The 23,109-nt window shown below is 38.9% G+C and overlaps 1 protein-coding gene across 1 annotated transcript in view; it reads left to right on the forward strand.

The window, feature by feature from the left end:
* Positions 1 to 23,109, forward strand: part of ift74 (intraflagellar transport 74) — a 116,518-nt gene that overhangs the window by 78,582 nt on the left and 14,827 nt on the right. Inside the window, exons 14-17 of the mRNA XM_060846200.1 lie at positions 4,855 to 4,952; positions 10,195 to 10,321; positions 18,734 to 18,897; positions 21,224 to 21,349. Of these exons, the coding sequence (XP_060702183.1) occupies positions 4,855 to 4,952; positions 10,195 to 10,321; positions 18,734 to 18,897; positions 21,224 to 21,349 (515 nt within the window). The remainder of the gene's footprint in view (positions 1 to 4,854; positions 4,953 to 10,194; positions 10,322 to 18,733; positions 18,898 to 21,223; positions 21,350 to 23,109) is intronic.

Raw genomic sequence — 23,109 nt, forward strand, 5'->3', positions numbered from 1 at the left:
CTCTCCAGCTAATGCGACATTAACATTAACCTTTTCCAAAGCATTAATTTATATGAAAGTCATAAGGCCCCCTTGAGCATCAGTGAGACCATTAGATTTATTTACTGTGATTTTCTGCCTAATTGAAATAATTTCTGTTAATGTAATTCAATAAAAGTACAACATTCTCTGCAGTGGTAGTACTGAATAGCTCAATGCCTTTGACTTTCAGAAGTCAGAATGGGGGTTCCATGGATTTGGATTAGTGTTTGCTGGAGGTTCCTCACAAACTGATTCTTTTGTTCATAGGGTATGAGTGACATGAGCGAGGCTCCATCTGTTGATCATCCCAAGTTGGTCTGAGATCCTGATAGAGAGCTTTCTCCTTGAACCTCATGGAGGCTCCTAAGTCAGCTCTTACAGTTGCATTAGGTAGTGAGGTGGTTCAAAGAACAAGTCAAGCATACTTTGTCTATTTTAGTAAAGCCTTACATTTATGATCATTAGACATCCCACCATGCTTTACAGCCAGGGAAATATTTCTGATATATAGTTTCTATAGTACTGAAGGAAATTTGACAGCCCATTTGCGCATAACAAACTCCCATGAACTGCAACATGACAATGACTGGGTAATCTGTTTTAATAATGTTTTTTGAGGAATAGATAATGAATAAATGGTGCTAGTTGCTCACTCCTCCTTCAAACGTGCCAGGGGATTTTTACATTTACCTGAGACGGCAAATAGTATTGGTTTAACATCTTATCTAAAAGACAGCTTCTCTTACAGTACAGCACTCCCCCAATACCACAATACAATGCTAGCCCAAATTGTTCTGTTCAAATTCTAGCATGGGTCTTGAATTCTCAAGCTTCTTACTTAGAGCAAGAATGCTACCAATTGAGCCACAAAATGTTGCAAATTTTATATCATTATTACGATTTTTATAAACTGTAATAGCATGCGCAATTTAAACAAAATTCTTGGCTGCTGTATTTCAGAACACTGGCATTTTTGATTTATGTGTTAAATGTGCAAAAATTTAATGTCAGTAGTAAAATCAAATCAGCTGAACATTTCCTTTCACAGACCGCACCCTGCTCTTAAAGTACAAGATATTTTGTACACAAAAGATTTAAAAATTACTGCATCGGTCAATCTTGTTTTTATTTTATTCCCCAAGCTGTGCTAGAAACCAGGGAAGTAGGATTTATGTTGCAGTGTTGTCAGACAATAGGTTCCTGTAAAAATGCTCATGTTGTGAATTCTCAGGTCTCATTTATGCATCTGTAAGAAATGTTGAGTGACTTTAGAAGGAACTGTTAATTTGTAAACTTTTTTGACCATTTCTGTTGATCTTGTATCCTGCAAGATCCATTTTATACAAAGAATGATTTTGACTTCTGAATAGAGCTCAGATTTTACACAACCAAAAAACTAAGAGTGAGATGCGGCTGTAGACCAAAGGCTGGACATTTTAAGTTTTTGTGACATAAGTTCTGCTTTCAATATTGAATGTATTACATATACTAGAACACTTGCCCAACTGATTTAGCACATTATTCCAGGAATCACAAAATCCAATAAATTCTTTAAGAGCTGCAATTTGCTTTAAAAAAGGATTTTTTTATGGTGACAGAAAATTTGTTTCCTCATGCCATTGTGAAGACTTCAAGATAGCATTGTTCCTATAGAATAATAGAATAGTTATAATTGTTGGAATTTGACATTTGTGTACATTTTGTATTGTCTTTAAATTTAGATTAAAATGAAAGGAGCAATATGAATATTCCAAACTCTGTCTGAATAAGAAACCGAAAGATGGATGTTGGAAATCAAACAAAAAAACAGAAATTGCTAGAAAATCCCAGCAGGTCTGGCACCATTACAGTTCTGAAGAATGGTCACGGGCCCCAAACCATTAACTCTGATTTCTTTCCACAGATGCACCCAGACCTGCTGAGTTTTTCCAATTTCTGTATCTGGCCACGTCAGGAGACCTGCTGAGCAAGATGTGGTCCTACCCTGAAAATGTAGGGCAGTTGTGCAATCTGTAAATGAACTTGTCAGCTCCAGGTTTTTGAGCAGAAAACAGAGAAAGAGAGAGAAAAAGTCCGGCATATTATTACAGGAACTCTTCAGGATAGTGTCCTAAACCCAACCAAAATGTGAGGTTATCCACTTCTGTCGCAAAAACAGGAAGGCAGATTATAATCTGAAGGGTGATAGATTGGGAAAGCAGGAGGTACAACAAGACCTAGTTGTCTTTGTACCTAGACCACAAAAGTAAGCATGCAGGTGCAGCAAGCACTGAAGAAGGCAAATGAAGAAGGTTGGCCTTTACAGTGAGAAATGTGAGAATAGGAGAGGAGATATCTTGTTGCCATTGTAGAGGGCCTTGGTAAGATGACACCTGGAATAGTGTGTGCAGTTTTGACCTCCTTATCTGAAGAAGGATGTTCTGGTTATGAGTGGAAAGCAACAGAGGTTTACCAGACTGATTTTTGGGACAGCATGACTGACATATGAAGAGAGATTGCATTGGTTAGTACTATATTCTATAAGTTGACAAGACTGAAGGGCAATCTCTCAGAAACCAATAAAATTTTAACAAGTGTAGACAGTGTAAACACAAGAAGGTTCCCAATTATCGTAGAGTCCAGAGCCAGAGTAACTGTTCAAGGATATGGAGTAGGCTATTTAGGGCTGAATTCAGGAGAACTTTCTTCACCCAGAGAATGGTAAGCCTGCAGAATTCACAACCACAGAAGACAGTTGAGTCCAAAGCATTGAATGTTTTCAAGAATAATTAGATACTGTTTTTGGACCTAAAAGGATTAAAAGGTTTGGGGAGAAAGTGTGAACGGGGCACTGAGTTGGATGATCAGCTATATGTAACCATCTTCAGTTGTTTCATTGATAACTTTCCATCTGTTGTCAGGTCAGAAGTGGAGATGTTGATAATTGTACAATTTTCTGTACCATTCGCAATTCCTCTGACTCAATCCACATCCACATGCAGCCAGACTTGGACGGTGTTCAAGCTTGAGCTGATAAGTGACAAATAACATATGTAACACATAGGTAACAGGCTATGAACCATCTGCAATAATAAAAGCTTAAGTATTTCCCATGAAGAGTCAGTAGCATTGCGGTCAACAAATTTCTCACGATCAACATTCTGGGAGTTGTCATTCACTAGATAGTGAACCTAACCAACCAAATAAATACTGTAGCTGCAATAATAAGTCAGATGCTGGGAATTCTGCAAACAAAAGTCATTGCTAACTTCCCAAAACTTGACAACCACCTACAGGCTGAAGTCAAGTCATAAGCACCTGCCTGGATGAATGCAGCACTAATAATACTCAAGGAGCTTGACAGATCCAGGATAGAGCAGCTGCTTGATTGGCACCCCACCCACCACCATTTTTAGCATTCATTTATTCACCATTGTGCAATGGTTGTAGTGTGTACTACATACAAAATGCAACAAATCACACAGTCCCCTTCAACAGCACTTTTCAAACCTTGACGTCTGCCATTTGGAGATCAAGGGCAGCAGACACATGGACCACCACCACCTCAAAGTTCTGTTCCAAGCTGCACCCCATCCTGATTTTTAAATATATCACCATTGGAATTCCCTGACAGCACAGGTATATTTATGCCTCATGGACTGCAGCAATTCAAGAATTGCCTTCTCGAGGGCAATTGGAAATTAGCAAAATGTTCCAAGCTTTCCAATGGCACCCACATTCCAAGAAAGAAACAAAAAAGAGGGCAGTCAATTGTGTAAGTTAGCAGAGTGTGATCAATATAAATGTAGAAAGAGTTGCCGACAAAAATAATCTTTATGTAATGCTTTTAGTCATTTGTGACAGGCAGCATCTTAAACATGAATACTTGTTGCACCATGCTATTCATTCATTTACTGAAAGTTCACATTTCATTTTAAATGTTATCTGACTGTATGGGGATAAAAACACAACACAGAAGGTCATTCACCCTAATAGGTCTGAATTTGGTTTTCTTTGCTAAAGTGCCAGAGGTCTTACTGCAGCTAGTTCCTCCAAATAATTGGTGATTAATTGGAGCTAAACGTTATCTGTCATTGAAAGTATAGGTGCCACAGTTGGCTACATAATGCTATTACTGCTCCTTCATACCTAGCCAAAATTGACAAATAACTGTGCAAGGTAAAGAAAACTGTATTCTCCAGATCTACATACATTTCTTGTCAAGTTCATCAATTTTTCCATTTTAAATTGGGAACTCTGGAAATCAAATCAAACCCTCAGCATCATTATTTAGTAATAGCATTTGCTACTCAGTCAAATATTCCCAATTCAGAGATTTCAGCATGTAATCTCGATGGGCACTTTGACACTAGGGCTGTTGCATGGTTGGCAGTGACATTAAATTTGAAGCCCTTACCCTTTCTTGAAAGTGATGTAAAAGATCTCATAGCACATTTTGCAGTAAAAAAACAATGTTTCCTGATTGACATTTATCCCTCACGCAACATGAATAAAACATATTAATCTGATTCCTGTTTATGAATTTTGCTTTGTGCAAATTGTCTAGCTTGTAGAAATATTTCATTTGCTGGTAAGCACTTTGGTGGTTTGCCTCTTCATTGGGTTTTATACGCTGTATCAAAGCCTAACTTTGGTGCAGCAAGACCCCTTCAGAAAATCAGATTTAGAAGACTTTTTTTACGCACAAGATTAATTTATCAATTAATGTGACTTTTGGCAATTTTGGCATGATGCGAGCATTTGAAGTTACATCTTCCTTAAAATAAAGGCATACTGTGATCAAAATGGTAAATGTATAGAAAATGATTATTTTGGCATTATCTGTTTTTCAAGTATTCCTAGATACCTATGAAGAAATCAAAAACCAAGAGTTGGAGCGAAAGGCTCAACTTGAAGCTAGTATTGTAGCTCTTCTCGAACACACAAGCCGGGTAAGTGTATCTAGAAAAAGTGGGCCTAACCCTCTTACCTCCCACTTTTTTTTTAACTAAACCTCAAGAAACAGATTGATAACAATTTGCAATATGGTCGACTGTATCCCTGCTGCTTTCCTGAGGCAAATTGAATTCAGCCATAAGTAAACAGCAGACATATTGGGGAACCCTTTTCCACAGTGATTTTCACCACATGCATTTTTGGAACACTGAGTCTCTCTGTTGAGAGATCTTTGTGGAGTGTCCACATTCTCTTGCCACACCAGTAATTGATGAGTGTCTATTGCAGACTATGACTGTGCAAATACAACCTGTTCATGAAATTAGAAAATTTAAACTGATCGCTCTTCTCAGCAAACAGTTCCTAGTTACTTGTTTGTGTCTCTTCCTGCAATATGTTTCTGGGTCCTGGACTGCCATGATTTAGCAACAAATGACAGGACTCTGCATGTTATTTCTAAATGACCTGGGAGTTGGAAATTAGTCTGGAAAAAAACAATATTACCTCAAGCAAAGAGATCAAAGTTCATCTCTACTACAAATAAACCCGGTGAAGTAAAATTGTAAAAAGACTAAATAATAGACTCCAGTTTTATTAAATGTTAAGTATATTTGTATAAAAGTGAATTGTAATGCTCTATCGTCATCCACAGCAATTCAATGTGATAAAACAGCATGAAATAGTATGTGAAAACTGAAAGAATTACCGAATCTGTAAATCAGAAACCAAAATAGCAGTTGCTTTAAAAGCTCAGCATGTCTGGCAGCATCTGTCAAGAGAAGTCAGAATTAATGTTTGGGTCCGGTTCTGAGGAAGAGTCATCTGACCTGAAATATTAACTCTGATTTTTCTTCACAGATGCTGCTAGATATGCTGAGCTTTTCCAGCAACTTATGCTTTTGTTTATAATATACTTTATACTGCATTGTGTCCTCAGTGTTTAAATTTACTAGTATCGTACAAGTTTTTTAAAATCTCTAATGAGTGTCTCTGGCTGACCAGCATTTACTACCTGTCCCTAGTTGCTTTGGGAAGATGAGCTGCTTCTTCCACCATTGCAGTCCCTGTGCTGCAGACAGACTCTCAGTGGTGTTAGGGAGGGATTCAGGATTTTGACCCAGAGACACTGAAGGAAATATTTCTAAGTCAGGATTGTGAGTGGCTTAGAGGGAAAATTGCAGATGGTGGTATTTCCATGTTTATGCTGCCGTTATTCTTCTAGAGGGAAGTAGGATTGGAAGGTGCTGTCCAAGGATATTTGGTGAATATCTGCCGTACTTCTTGTGGATAATACATGCTGCTGCTACAGAGCATCAATGGTGGAGGAAGTGGATGCTTGTGGATGTGGTGACAAACAAGTGGGCTGCTTTGTCCTGCATTTTAAAAAATTCATTCACTGGCTGTGGGTGTGTCTAGCTATGCCAGCAATTATTGTCCATTCCTAATTATCCAGTTAAGAACCAACTTTGTTGTGGGTCTAGAATCACATGCAGGCCAGATCAGGTAAGAATGGCAGTTTCCTTTCCTCAAAGGCATTAGTGAACCAGATGGGTTTTTCTGACACTCAACAATGGTTTCATGGTCATCACTAGACTCTTAATTCCAGATTCTTGACTGAATTCAAATTCCATCATCTGCTATGGTGGGATTTGAACCCAGGTCTCCAGAATATTAACTCAGTTTCTGGATTAATAGTCTAGTGATAATACCACTCGGCCATTGCCTCCCCCATATCAAGCTTCTTGAGTGTTGTTGGAGCTGCAATAATCCAAGCAAGTAGGATGTTTTCCATCACGTTCCTGACTTGATGATCAGACTTCAGATTGTCAGGAGCTGAGTTACTTACTGCAGTATTCCTAGCCTCTGACCTGCTGTTATAGCCAGATCAGTGTTTATCTGACGAGTCTAGTTGATTTTCTGCTCAGGGTGTTAGTGGGGTATTTGGTGATGGCAACACCATTGAATGTCAAGGGCTGGTGGCTAGAATGCCTTACTGGTGATGTCTTTGTCTGGCATTTATGTGGCAAAAATGTTACCTACCATTTGTTAGCCCAAGCCTGGATATTGTCCAGGTCTTGTTACATTTGAACATAGACCGCCATACCTATCTGAGCAGGAAGAAATGGTGCTGACCCCATTGTATAATCATCAGCGAGCATCCTTACCTCTTACAATGGAGTAGAGGTCATTGATGAAGCAAATGAAGATGGTTGGACCTAGAACATTATGCAGAGGACCTCCTGCAGAAATGTCCAGGAGCTGAGGTGACTGACTTCCCAACAACCATAACCAAATAGCAATGTTTCAGGTGTGACTCCAGCCTCCAGAGAGTTTGCTCCTTAATTCCAACAGATTCCAGTTTTGTTCAGGATCCGTTATGCCACAGTGTCAAGCCTGGCTTTGCTGTCAAGGGCTGTCAGGCTCACTTCACTTCTGGAATTCATCTTTTTTTTTTGGCTGTGTTTGAACCAAAGCTGAAATGTGGTCAGGGGTTTAGTGGCCCTAGCAAACCCCAAACTGGGCAACACTGAGCAGGTTATTACTAGCGGGTACTGCTTGAAAGCTCTATTGATGACTCCTGCTATCACCCAGGATTCAAGATGACGTCAACATAAGGTGACTCTTTACAAGCTCTCTACAGCCAACTTCATTCTCATATTTCTTATAATCATTCTGCACTTTTAAACCTCCTTCTTTGCAGCTGTAAAGTTGTATTCCTCACTCTGTTTGATCACCCTATGATCTTTGTATGTTATGATCTGCCGGTACTGCACGCAAAACAAAACGTTTTGCTATACCTAGGTACGTGTGACAATACCAAATCAAATCATTTTCCTGATGATCGAGGATGGACTGGTGAGATCGTAATTGGTGAACTTAATGTATCATAAGCAAGATTCTGCACCAGCCTTTCTGTTGATGGCTTTCTGTGTAGTATATGAAAGAAACACTTCTGTGTATTGTTGGGAAATGCAGGATTTTTATGGCTGGAATATTAATTTTAGGAAGTTGAGCATTCCAACTTTCTGCATCTTGACTAGAGGATATTCTTGTAACAAATGGGGAAATTATTAAAACAAATACTCTTTACTTGTGAACCATAAATTATTTTATAACTTTTGAAACAATAAAAACAGAATAATTGCACAGTATTTGTAATCTCCAGTGCTTTGTAATATACTCAAACAAAACAAAATGGGTCAGTAAAATGCCAGCTGAGTTATGCAATCCTTGGTTTCAAAATCCCACCTGAATATTATTTGTTTATCTGCATGAATATTGTATTTTTTTGCTGTTTCTCTAGCCACTTGATCTTACTGGGGCACTTTTTTTTTGCATCAAGCAACTCATTGTACTTTATAACAGTTTATTGGATGGTGTGTGCAAAATGTGTTGCCCAGATTTTTAGATGGTCAAAGAGTCGTTATTCCAGCATATATGGGAATTTTTTGACAAAATAACTGAATGCTGTAAATCAAACAAAAGCAGCAATTACTGGAAAAGCTTAGAAGGGTTTGGCAGTATCTGTGGAGTATCAGAGTTAAAGTTTTGAGTGAAATTTTGCATGGGTACTCTGTGGAATCCCATCATCATAGACTCCAAAAGAATTGCCTAGGAAGTTGAAGAATGCATAGGGCAATTCATGGAGGAGCCTTCAGAAAGTCTCCATTTAAATGAGGTAATTTAAATGAAATTAAGTAAACAGCCACTCAGAAAATGCACACTGTAACTCCTGAGAAGCCAAGCAGGGATAGGTACAGGCTCCATTGTTGTTTGTCATTTATATAAATGATTTAGATGAGAATTTCGGAGGAATGGTTAGTAAGTTTGTGGATGACAACAAGCTTGGTTGTATGGTTGACAGTGAAAAAGATTATATAAGATTACAGAGTGATCTTAATCAATTGAGCCAATGGGCTGAGGTGTGCTAGACAGTGCAGTTAAAAAGGTGTTTAGCACGCTTGCCTTCAAAACTCAGACCATTGAGTATAGGAATTGGGATGTCATTTTAAGGTTGCTGAGGCCACTTTTGGGATCCTTCCATATCCGTCAAAAATTCACCTACACCTCCACACACATCATTTACTGCATCCACTGCACTCGATGTGGCCTCCTCTACATTGGGGAGACAGGCCGCCTACTTGCGGAACGTTTCAGAGAACACCTCTGGCACACCCGCACCAACCAACCCAACCGCCCTGTGGCACAACACTTTAACTTCCCCCTCCCACTCTGCCAAGGACATGCAGGTCCTTGGCCGCCTCCATTGCCAGACCATGGCAACATGACTCCTGGAGGAAGAGCGTCTCATCTTCCGCCGAGGAACCCTCCAACCACAAGGGATGAATGCAGATTTCTCCAGCTTCCTCATTTCCCCTCCCCCACCTTATCTCAGTCCCAACCCTCGGACTCAGCACCGCTTTCTTGACCTGCAATCTTCTTCCTGACCTCTCCGCCCCCACCCCCTCTCCAGCCTATCACCCTCACCTTAACCTCGTTCCACCTATCACATTCCCAATGCCCCTCCCCCAAGTCCCTCCTCCCTACCTTTGTTCTTAGCCTGCTTGGCACACCCTCCTCATTCCTGAAGAAGGGCTTATGCCCAAAACGTCGATTCTCCTGCTCCTTGGTTGCTGTCTGACCTGCTGCGCTTTTCCAGCAACACATTTTTCAGCTCTGATCTCCAACATCTGCAGTCCTCACTTTCTCCTAGTTGATTCCTTCCATACCAGGCAACATCCTAGCAAATCTCCTCTGCAGCCTTTCCAAAGCTTCCACATCCTTCTTATAATGTGGTGACCAGAACTGTACACAATACTCCAAGTGTGGCCGCACCAGAGCTTTGTACAGCTGCAGCATAACCTCCTGGTTCCGGAACTTAATCCCTCTATTAACAAAGGCCAAAACACTGTATGTCTTCTTAACAACCCTGTCAGTCTGGGTGGCAACTTTCAGGGATCTGTGCACATGGACACCGAGATCTTTCTGCTCACCTGCACTCCCAAGAATCTTACCATTAGACCAGTACTTTGCATTCCGATTACTCCGTCCAAAGTGTATCACCTCACACTTGTCCACATTAAACTCCATTTGCCACCTCTCAGCCCAGCTCTGCATCCTATCTATGACGCTGTCTCACTTCATTAAAAAAAAAGGAACAGTGTGACAATCTGCATGAGATCCTGCTCAATGTTTTTTAGCAATGTTTAATTTATTACTTTTGATCTTGCAATGCAGAATATGAATCGAATGAGGCAGATCTCCTCGATAACAGCTCATGAACTGAAATCCATGCAGGAGGATCTGAGTTTCAAGGAAACCGAAATGCAGAAATCCCAGACAACTGCCAAGGGTTTGACTGATGGTATAAAATATTGAAATATATTTCCGCATATCTATCATTTCTGATAATTGAAGTAAGATTCATCTCGATGAACGTTTGACCATGCAATGTTTCTGTCAAATTATTGCCCACAGCATCAAAACAGCTAAGAAAAAGTGAATATTATTCTCTGTGACTGCAAGCACAGACTGCACAAAAGGAGTGTATGGGAAAGCATTTGTGGGCGGATTGAAAGAAAACCTGAAGAGATTTTTTTTAAAATATAAGAAGTGCAAGAGAATAACTAGGAAAGGTGGACAGCCTGCTTGGGACTATAGTGGTAATCTGTGATTGGAGCCAGAAAATATGAGCATGTATCTTAATGAATACTTTGCATCAATCTTCATAATGGAAAAATACATTCAGGTAAAGCCAGGCACCAGGGTCATGTACTGTGAAGCATTAGAAGAAGGGGGCAACATAGTGGCTGAGTGGTTAGCACTGCCACCTCACAGCGACAGGGACCCGGGTTCGATTCCAGCCTCAGGCAACTGTCTGTGTGGAGTTTGCCCATTCTCCCCATGTCTGCATGGGTTTCCTCTTGGTGCTCCGGTTTCATCCCACAATCCAAAGATGTTAGGTGAATTGGCTGTGCTAAATTGCCCATAATGTTCAGGGATGTGTAGGTTAGGTGCATTAGTCAGGCGTAAATATAGGGTGGGGGAAATTGGTCGGGGTGGGTTACTCTTCAGAGGGGCGAAATGGACTTGTTGGGCTGCAGGGCCTGTTTCCACATTGTAGAAATTCTATGATAAGTAAATTTAGAAGATATTGGCAGGTTTAACGACTTAGTATTGGGTCCTAGATGCCAGGACGAGATGTATCCCAAGCTGTTGGGAAAGGCAAGGGAGGAGATATTCGGAGCCCTGGTAGTAATTTTCATTTCTCTCTAGACAGCGGTGAGATGTCAGGGAACTAAATGACTGCTAACATTGTCCCATTATTAAAAAAAAGGAAGATGACCTAGAACAGAAAATTACAAATTAATAAATCAAATTTTAGTGATGGTAAAGTTATCAGAAAAAATTTTGGAGACAGCATATATGTGCTTGGAGAGTAATGGATTAATCAGGTATAATCAGCATGGATTAGTGAAGATAATGTTGTATTTGACAAACTTCAGCAAATGTTTTGAGGAGGCAACCCAGTATGTTGTTCAGGAAGTAAGGGTATCAAAGGTTATGGGGAGATGTCAGGACAATGTGGCTGAGAAACTATCAGCTATTATGGCAGAACAGACTCAATGGGCCTAATTTTACTCATATCTTATAATCTTGTAAGTAATGCAAGGCTTTTGATATGGTCCCTCATGGCAGCCTGATTTTTAAAAAAAGCTCATGGGATCCAAGGCAAAATGGCATGTTGGATTTAAAATTAGCTGTGAAGCAGAAAGAAAAAGTGATGATATAAGGATGTTTCTATGGCTAGAAGTGTATTTCCACTGGGTTCCACAGGCTCAATTCTGTTGTGCTTGCTGTTTGTGGTGTGCATTAATGATATGGTCTCAAATGTAGGGTGAATTACAGGACAACTAGGTATATTACAGGATTATTAAAGGATTACAGGTGTTTTTAAATAGAACATTAGTTGGGCAAATCAAATCAAATCAGTAACCATACCATAGAGGAGGAATTCCTGGAGTATGTATGGAATGCTTTTCTGAACTAAGATATGGAGGAGCCAGTGTTGGACTGGGGTGGACAAAGTTAAAAATCACACAACAGCAGGTTATCAGGTAGCAGCACTCCAAAAGCTAGTGCTTCCAAATAAACCTGTTGAACGATGATAACCTGGTGTTGTGATTTTTCACTTTCTGAATTAATACATTGAGGAATCAACCAGAGAATGATCCATCCTTGGCTGAGTATTGCATAATGAGAAAGAAATCTAGCTGTGCATGGCCCCTTGGGAAGAGTGACCCATAATATGATAGAGTTCTTCAATAAGAGGGAGAGTGACATCACTGATTCTGACACTCGAGCCCAGAATCTAAATAAAGGAAACTACAATGGCATGAGGTGTGAGCTGACTGTAATAAAATGGGAAATGTTACTAAAGGTGAATAGACAAAGGCAAACATTTAAAGAGTGCAGGGCCGAACTTCAACAATCATGCACTCTTGTCTGGCACAAAAATAAAATGGGGAAGGTGGCCCGACCATGGCTAACAGAAGAAACCAGGAATAGTATGCAGTACAATGAGGGGGCATCCAAATTAGCCCAAAAAAATAAGCAGAACTGTAGATTGGGAGAAATTTACATTTCAACAAAGGAGAATAAAGGGACTGATTAAAAGGGGAAAGTTGAATAGCGGAAGTAAGCTTCGAAGGAACATTCAAACTGATCATGAAAACTTTTATAGGTATTTGATGAGAAAATGATTAATGAAGACAAATGCAGTTGCCATCCTTTCAGAAGCAGTGGAAGTTACAATGGGAAGCAAAGACTTTGCAGACCAATTGAATACATATTTTGGTTCTGTTCTTATAAAGGAAGACAAAAATAACATTCCAACAATGTTGGGGAACCTAGACTCTCGTAATTTGAAGGAACTGAAGAATATCAGTATTAGCAGAAAAATGGAATTGGTGAAATTGATGGGATTAAAGGCTGATAAATCCCAAGGACCTGATATTCTTCCTCCTAGAGCATTTATGGAAGTAACCTGGAAAGAGTGGATGTATTGGTGGTCATATTTCAAAATTTTATAGATTATGCAACAGTTCCCATGGATTGAAGGGTGTCTAATGTCAGTCCACTATCTAACAGAGCAGGTGGAGAGAAAACAAGAAATTATAGACCGGTTAGCCTGGCATTAGGAGTGGAGAAAATGCTAAAATTCATTATAAAAGATTTAAAAGCAGAACACTTGAAAAACGTGACAGGTTGGACAGAGTCATTGTGGCCTAATGAAAGGGTGCTTGACATGTTTGGCAAGTCTCCTGGAATGTTCTGAAAATGTAAATTGTAGAGCGAATAAGAGGGAGCTAGTGGATGTGGTTTACTTGGAGTTTTAGAAGGTTTTGATTAACATCCCACATAAGAAGTTAAGCATGTTAAATTAAAGCACATGGGATAGGAAGTAGTGTGCCGTCATTGTTAGAGAACAGACCAGCAAAGTAGGAATATTTTTCTCTTAACAGGCAGTAAGTAACTAGTAGCGTACTGCAGGAATCAGTGCTTGGACCCCAGCTAGTCACACTATGTATGCAATATTTCAATAAGGGGACTAAATGTTATATCTCCTAGTTTGCAAACAAAGCTAGGTGAGAGTGGAAAGCAAAGATGCTTCAGTGTAATTCAGACAAATTGAATGAGTGGGCAAATACACGGCAGATGAATTATAATGTAGATAAATGTGTAGTTATTCATTTTGGTAGCAGAAACACAAAGGCATATTATTATCTGGCAAAAGGCTAGGAAAGGGGGAAGTGCCATTGCACCGAGACCAGGGTGTTCTTGTACTGAAATCAGTATGCAGACGCCACAGACAGTGAAGAAGTCAAATGGTGCATCAGCCTTCATGGTGAGAGATTCAAACAGTAGGGATATCTTGCTGTGATTGTACAGAGCCTTGATGAGACCACACCTGGAGTATTGTGTGCAGCTTTATTCTCCTTCCTGAGGAAAGATCTCCAGCTATGGAGGGAATGCACTGACGAAAAGATTTAATGTTCTGATAAATCAGAAGGTTTACTAGAACCAATGCATCTTTGCCAATAACTGTTCCTGATGTTTTAGAGACACAGGTTCAAGATTATACATTGCACTGTCCAAATTCAGTTTTTAAAAAAAGTGTGATTGAAGGTTAACATGAATCTCAAATTGTTGTAGTAACCCAATTAGTTCACAATGTTCTTTTGGAAAGAAAGAATGCAGTTCTTCTATAACCTGGTCTATTTGTGACTCTGACCCAAAACCAAAATTGTTAATTCTTAACTGCCGTCTAAAGTAGTCTAGTAAACCATATAGTTGTAAAAAGTAAGTAAATGCCAATCTAGCAAGCAATGTTAGCATCTGACAATGGTTTTTTTTACAATCCTTGTATTTGAACCTCTCTACCATCTTCTGCCTTCCTTTTTCTGTAACCTTCTCTCGCACTGCCATCTCTCCACATCCTCACTTCCTTTGACTTTGACCTTTTCAGCAGCCATCCTTCACTGAAATTCTTTCTCTATATTACTTCCCTCAGTTCTTTAATGACACCAATTTCACTTTGACCAAGCTTCAGTTCCTCCCAGTATTTCCTCCTTTGGTCTCATGTTGTTTTTTCCCCCTTGCTCTCTATGATGCATTTTGAGACTGACTTTTATTTTCAGGATGGTCTACAAATGCAAGCTATTGCTTTTCAAATAGCTTGCATTCAGTAACTTAGAATCAAATTGTTTTACTGTTGCAAAATATGATAAGATCAGAATATTGATAAGACCATCAGCTGAACAAATGGTGCAGAAAATTCCGGTGCCTGTGTTAAACAACTTTTTCTAGATGGGTGTAGTTTCTTATAAGCATTTAGTGACTCCACTGACACTTGTATTGTTGTTCAGGATTTCCTTCTTGAGCCTGGCCTTAATAATCTGTTAAAATTACTGTAGGTCAGATCTAACTTTTATGCACAGACTATTTGTCTTCATTACTTGGATTGTATTTGTACAATACTTTGATGTAGAACAGTGTTAGCAAATTAAAAAAGAAAGTAATTTCTTGTTGGAAAAGCTAAAAAAGTACTGTTAGGTGTTTTCTGATGTGAATTTTGTATGGTCTAGTATCTGACGTTTAACTAAGATTATTGAAGCATGTTTTAAAATGCTTTATCTTCTTTTTAACAAAATGTAATATATTTTTGTATTAAAAGAAAAAACCTGAAACGGGTAAAAGCTAGATGTAAAGTTTTCCACAAGATAGTCAAGTTAATACATTACTCTAAAGAGTACAGGTTGATGGGTTTGACCCTAATGTCTTCTCAGAAAGGACTGAACTATGTCCTCTTCCCACCTCTTCTTTTAACCATATTTTAGCGACCAAAGTCTGCTTAATGAAATTTGTTACCAAGTAAAGAGTAACATGGTAAGTTTTTCTTACTTTTGCTTCCTGTTTGTCCAGACATGAGATGTGTGTTTTGTTTTTAACATTTAGAGTACTGGATAAGAAGTGCTGAACTTGCTGAGTCTTTGATTCTCCTAATTAACATTTATGGAATAATTATGAAGACTGTCCAATATTTTATTCCTCAGTAAAGTATCAGTAATTCATTTCATGCATCTTTGAGAGCCTTGAAGTGCAGTAATACTTTTGAAAGAACAGATAGAAAAATGGAGAAGTTTCAGAATATACTGCAATGTAGAAGGCTTGCATTGGAAACAAAAATATAAATTGCTGGAAATCCTTTTGGAAGGGTCTCTTGACTCAAAACATTAATCTGATTTTTTCCTCCACAGATGCTGCCAGACCTGCTGAGCTTTTTCCAGCAATTTCTATTTTTGTTTCTGATTTACAACGATCGTAGTTCTTTCAGTTTTTATTTAATTCCATTGGAGCTATTTGTTCTTATTGATTCATGAAGGCAAATATGGCCATATTCATCGTCTGGGCTGATTGGGAGGGTTCAGAAGGGTTTTTGAGAGTCTGTTAAGGCTAATCTGCACCTGAAAGGTTTTGCTTCAAATAAATAATATGGCAGACAGATTAGGTTTTGTCAGTTAGCTACCTTGGGAATTCCTTTCCGTGCATTTTCTCTGCTTCTGGTAAATAGTCACTTTTGAATTACACGACACATTGTTTCTTCTTTGATTGCACAAGGTGCAGTGATACTGGGATCTCTGATCATGAAGTCAACATTGCAGACTTAATTTGGGAGTTTCAGAGTGCCCTTGCAGTCCTTTATTTAACTTCTGTGAAAACATAACCCAGACTCAAATTCTCCATAAAAAGATTCACTTTGACAAGATGAGTGCCAGGTATTCTAGATACATGCCCACTCCATTTTTTGTGACTGTCTCAAAATGATGTGGATGCTGAGTATGCCAGGTGAGGAGAGCACTTCATGTGTTGTATTTTTTCCTGCCACCTGATCTTCAGAAGCTTCTGAAGGCAGCTCAAGGGAAAGTGATTGATTTTATTGACATGCTGCTGCTACACACTCCAAATCTTACATGTGTAGAGCAGAGTGGGCAGGACTATTTCTGTATAGACTTTCAGCATGTGAGGCAAACTAACTGTTATTAGTTCCTAATCTGACATTCAAAATCTACCAAAAGCTAACGTATGAGGAACATTCAAGGATTCTATACTCAATGGAGTTTAGAATGATTGGGGAAGGGGGATCTAATTGAAACATACAGAATACTGAATGGCCTGGATGGAGTAGATGTTGGGAAGATGTTTCCATTGGTAGGAGAGACTAGGACCTGAGGGCATAGCCTTAGACTAAAGAGAAGATCTTTAAAAGCAGAGATAAGGAGAGACATCTTCAGCCAGAGAGTGGTGAATCTATGGAATTCATTGCCACAGAAGGCTGGGAAGGCCAGATCATTGAATATATTTAAGACTGTGATAGATAGGTTCTTAAGTGTCAAGGGGATCAAGGGTAAAGGGGAGAAAGCAGGAGAATGGGGTTGAGAAATTTATCAGCCATGATGGAGTGGCAGAACAGACTCAATGAGCTGAATGGCCTAATTTCTGCTCATATGTCTTGTGGTCTTACACTTACTTTGGCAATCCTTGCACAAATCTTGTCATCAACAGCTTTAGATAGTGTGCTGCTGAAATGAGTTAACTTATCTATTGCTGATTCTAGTCATGGACTGAAATACCAGACACTCTTGGGCCTTCTTGGGAGTGTCTGGTATTCTTTATGCTGATTGTACGTTCAAAATGATCACATGCACTGGAGAAGAAGTCTGGACTACATTGCAGTTCAGCTGTGAACTGGCAATCAGTACAACATCATCGGCAAATTCTGAAATATTTCAGAAAATTCTGAAAATATCCTTGACAATCTTAGGCTTTGCCTGGAGCCATCTTAAATTGAGCAGCTTCTGGTCTGTGCAATATCTACTTTTGATGGCAAGATCTCCATTGTGAAAGCCTTTGGAGAGCAAAGTAGGTGAAAGTATGCTGCGGATGGTTGACACTATCATGCAGCCATGCTTAACACCATCAGTGTCTGGGAATGGGTCAGAAAATTTCCCATCATCCAAAATGCAGGTGAACATGCATCATAGACCTGTGGAACCATTTCAATGAATTTCTCCAACTAAGTTCCTTCACTTTCCAAAAGATAAATGCATTACTAAGCAATTGATTTTAATTCACTCGACACTAATGCTGAAATTTTTTAACTTGACTATATTTGTATTTTAGAAATTTAACTTTGTCCTAATTTTTACATGATAGAAAAATGCAGTTTTCTATCAGCAGAACCTTACCCAATGTTTACAAGTGATGAAAGGGAGTAGCATTCCAGTGGTTAAACAGTTGTATGTTATCTGAGATCTTCGGAATCAAATAGTAAATTCAAGGTTTAACCCAGTCACTTCTCAAAGCAGGACACATTATTGTCAGATACCCTTCAAGCAAAAGGTTTATAATAGTACAGAAGTAATGGAATAAAGCTGACCACCAGAGAAAGGCACCATAATCAACTTGCATATTATTTCAAAGTTGCAGTTTCTATAGTCTGAATCCTTTTTACAAATATTAAATGAAACTTTAAATCATCCTTTGCAGGACAGATGTGGTTTACCTGTAAGTTAGCTGGACAGCTAATATGCGATGTAGAGTGATGCTAACGCCAAGGGTTCAGTTCTCACACTGGCTGACATTAGAATGAAGCAGTCTCCTTCTCAACCTCTCCTCTCACCTATCGTATGGCGATGCTCAGGTTAAATCCTCATTGGTCATCTCTCTCTCTTTAAGAGAACAGCCCCATGGTCTGGTTACATTGTGCTGATTTAACTTTTAACTTTACCGTGTACATCAGAAATACTGAAGAGGAAGGTTAAAAGAAATGCTAGGTTTCTAACTCTTTCTGTTATGGCTTGCCAATCAGGCAAGAAACTGAAAGTATTCCTGTGGATTGGTCAAACATTTTAAATTGAAAAACAATTCAGAAAATGAAATATTTCATACTGTGAGACTAAGCAATAATTACTCTGTAACTTATGCAGGTGGCTGTTACTTTCAGCTTAAGCAATGTTCAGTGAGCATTCTTGTCTAATGACGGAATATGTCACATTATCCTCCACGTTGACCCAGTAAAATAAATTATGCTGTATGTTATCTTGTGTATTTTTGTTGGCTGCTGTAATTTTGTATATGTTTCTGATTTGTCTAGATATACAAGAGAAAGTTTGTCTACAGATTGATTTAACTTACCTTTTCTCCATCCATCCAGAGAGCCAACGGCTGCAACAGGATCTTCAGAAAGTTGAACAACTGGAAAGCAAGATTGGTGCAGAATTAAGTTCTTTAAAGGAAAAGATTCAGCACATTACAGATGCTCTGGAAACCTATAATGACTTAGAGGGACTAAAGGCTGCTGGCGAGGAGAAAAAGAAGGTAATAGAAATTGCCCACAATGGATTGATTGGATGTACTTTCACATTGGAGTGGAAAGTCTTGTATGAATGTTCTTTTAAACAAATGAATTAAGATCAGGAAATAAGCCATTCGGCCCCTTGAGCCTGCTTCAGCATTTGGTAAGATCATGTCTGATTTGATTGTGGCCCCCCCAACTCCACTTTATTGCCTACCCCATATCTTTTGTTTCCCTTGTTGATTCAGAATGTATCTAACTCAGCTTAAAAAATGTTTAATGACCATGCCTCAGTTTTCTGGCGAAGAAAATCCCAGAACCTTAATGACATCAATGAGAGAAATAAAATCTCTTCATCTCTGTTTAGATGGAAGACCCTTTGTTTTTAATCATAAAGTGGTTCTTGTCTCTCCTATAAGGGGAAATATCCTCTCATACTGTCGAGACTCCATTTGTATATTTCAGTAAGAATATATGTTTAGATTATTATGATTTTGAAAGTCTGTGAGCCAAGGTTCCTTGAATGAACCATACAATATGGGTGTTAATGTTATATATCTCTTAGGCTCACTTTCCCATTTCCTGAAATTCCAGCAGAGGTTAGAACCATGAAAAATTATCATGTTATACCAAAAAGTGAAATAGTCTCCCATAATTCTTTGGTGCCTTTTGTGTGTTCAGCTGCTGCATTCACATTTCCAATATTTTTTTCTGAACCAATGTCGCTACTGGTGCAAGGAGAGATTTTATGTTTAATTCAGTCATGGAATATGGCGAGGCCAACATTTATTGATCTTGTGAAGGTAATAGTGAGCTATCACCTTGAATCATTCCAGTCCTTGGGCTATAGGTACACAATTAGTCTGTTAGAGAGGGAGTCCCAGGATTTTGACCCAGTGACAATGAAGAGAGGCAATATAATTCCAAGTCAGGACAGTATGTGGCTTGGAGGTGAATATATATGTGATGGTATACCCATATTTTTGCTGCCCTTGACCTGCTAGGTAGTAGAGGCCTTGGATTTGTAAGGTACTGTCGGAGTAGCTTGGATAAGTTGCTGTAAGTGCTTCTTGTAGATTGGACAAACCACTGCCTCTGGTACATGTATGGAATGAGCTGCCAGCGGAAGTGGTAGAGGCTGGTACAAATACAAAATTTAAAAGCCATATGGGTGGGTATATGAATTGAAAGTGTTTAGAGGGATATGGGCAATATCTTCATGGCTGGTCTATGGTAACCCTGGGATATTGATAATGGAGAGTTCAGTGATGGTAATGTCATTGAATATCAAGAGACAATGGTTAGTTTCTGTTTTGGCAAATGGGACTAATTTAGTTTAGATTATCTGCTCAGCGTGACGAGTTGAACCAAAGGGTCTGTTTCCATATGAAACATCTTTGTGACTCTATGACTCTATGATGGTGGATGAAGGAAGTGAAGATTGAGGTTCTTGCTGGTGAGTCAATCATGAGGGTGACTTTTCCCTTGATACTATTGAGCTTGTTGATTCTTGTTGGAGTTGTACCCTTCCAGGCATGTGGAGAATATTCCATCATACTCCTGACTTGTATGTTGAGCGGTAGGCACTGGGGAGACAATTACTCTTCTCATAATCCTTAGCCTCTGATTTGTTCTTTGTGGCTGCAATAGCTTCATGGCTGGTCTATGGTAACCCTGGGATATTGATAATGGAGAGTTCAATGATGGTAATGTCATTGAATATCAAGGGGCAATGGTTAGTTTCTGTTTTGTCATTGCCTGCACCTGTGTCTCATTCTTGCCCTTTTATCAGATCTACTTCTACACTTCTGCACCTATCTTATTCCAATTTCTGTAATTCATTATAAATATTCATAAGCACAGCTTTATTGAAAAATAAATAATCAATTGCTCACCTCCTGTTCTGCCATGAGCCACTCATGCAGTCCTTTTGCAAAAGTTAGCACTTATAGTTTGGATAAGTCAACTTTTCATTCACTTACTATCTCTGACATTCTGATGTACATCTGCTGACAATCTGAAAGATAAAACATAGCATTTAAGCTGACTTATCTGTGTCAGATATATTACTAAACTTAGTAAAGAGCTTTTTCTATCACCTTATTCTGTTGAATGATCAACATCTAATTGATCCCCCATCCTGTCACACTACCTGTTCTCTGGAAAAGATTTCTATTCCTGATCTCAAATGGTATATCACTTTTAAATTTTGGTCTAATGCATGTTTTTTGGTATAATTTTCTTGGCCATTTTGACAGATCCTTTTGTATGATGCAGTTCTGCTCTCAAGTCTTTTATTGATTTGGCAGGAATGATGAACATACCATTTTTGTCCCACCTGTTACACAGAAACTTCAGGAGGAGAAAGTGACACTGACACAACGCAGAAACATCTTTAAGAAGATAATGCAGCAAGTCTCAAAGGAGTACGATACACTCAAGATTCAGCTACAGGAAAATGAGACCCATGCACAGGTTAGACTACTTCTTACTTCTCAAGAGTATGAAACGCTATGCTGTATGAATAGATTGTAAATAACTTGTTCTAACTGTAAGGGTTTGCAATTTGACTTGCAAATCTCCTTTTTCATCTTTAAATTTAGCTAAAGTTAGCTCTTTTGATAAAACAATAACAAACATTGTTTTGCCTGACAGATCGTTTTCACTGCACTGTGGTTTTCAAACTTTTTTGCAATGTTGTTGGCTGCAAATATTGACACAATCCCTGGAACTCCCTGCAAATATTTCTTTCCAATACACAGTGTCAGCAATTCAAAGGGAAGTAACCATCTTGCATTGTAGAAAGTATGTATTCAGTTATTCAGCAACTGAAATAATATGCTATTAAGTCAATTAAACACAGAACAGTGCAGAAATCTGCTGACTGGCAGAAATATGATGATCAAGCAGACTCCTCAGGGTTAGGAAGCCAAGGTTGAAAACCTCTGTATTACATTGATCAGTTTGTCCAAATAGCTGTCATCTGGGGTTTGAAACAGAGAAGAATTCCATGCACAACTTTAAGCTCATTTTACTGTTTTTCAGGGAATGATGTTATATCCAAATTAAGGTTGATATCATTTATCTTAAAGAGATAATGGACACCATTCCTGTTCGGTGTGCAAGCAGACAGTCATACAGCACCCTGGAATGTGCTACAAATTGCACTAAATAAACTGTGCAGAATTGACATTCCCTGGCTAAAGTGTGCACAATCTCAGAGTAACTTTAATGTTTTGCACTGTACATAGAATTAAAAAAATTAAAGGGTATATTTTTGATATCTGTAACTAGTCGGCATAATGTGCCTGATGTCAGGATTTGATGACAGCATGCCAAGCACCTGTAATAAACAAATTCATCAATACTTGACTAAAGTCTAATTTGCCCATTTGATGCAAACTGTTCACTTTGCCTGACTTAAATTGCGTAGGAACAACCCATTTCAAAAAAAGTCTGTGGGCATGTTTTGAAGAATTACTTCACTTTGCTTAACCATTAATTACCACAGAGGGATGGGACAAGATAAAAGCTAGCCATGCTAGGCACTCCTTTTCTTTTGGTCAGCAAAACATTATCCCTCATTCAACCTTGACCAGCCTTGGTGTGTTTGGTTCCAGTCTTTAAATGAAAGCAGATGCTAGCTATGAAAGCGCGTTTATCTTAACTATAGAGCCTTTTAAGTACCTATGGATTTTAACTCTTTAGATTGTCAGCCCCCAGCAGAAATAATGAAGAGTGAATTTTAAGAGCATTCTTTCAGCATTTATTATTTCTTCCACATTACTGTGGTATAACCTTTCAATGTGGTGGCATTGTTACTGCATCAGGCATGCTTTCTCTTTGCTGGTTCTTGTCTGTAGATAAGCCTTCAGCAAAGGTGCATTTTAGTGATAACATTCTTGCTGAAGTGGAGAGAGAGAGAAAGCAGGTTTCTTCAGACATCCCCCCCAGACTTAATCTGGGTTAGACTACACAGGCCCTGGGCTGACTGCAAATAGGCACCAAATGCTCGAGTTGGCTGCCTCAGCTGAAAGTCAGTTCCTTCCTTCCAAATCCAGGGCAGCTGTTGTCAAGCTTAGTTGTATGATCATGCTGTGCAGTGTATTATAGCTGAAGTTGACAATTTACTGCTGTTGCGCTAACTATGAGCCAAACGTTTAAATTGCTGAAGAACAGCACAGAGCCACAAATATCATAGCTTTCATACTTACACAGGAATTTTAGTTAGAAAA

This window comes from Hemiscyllium ocellatum, chromosome 2 (genome assembly GCF_020745735.1).
Source record: "Hemiscyllium ocellatum isolate sHemOce1 chromosome 2, sHemOce1.pat.X.cur, whole genome shotgun sequence".
Lineage (NCBI taxonomy): Eukaryota > Metazoa > Chordata > Chondrichthyes > Orectolobiformes > Hemiscylliidae > Hemiscyllium > Hemiscyllium ocellatum.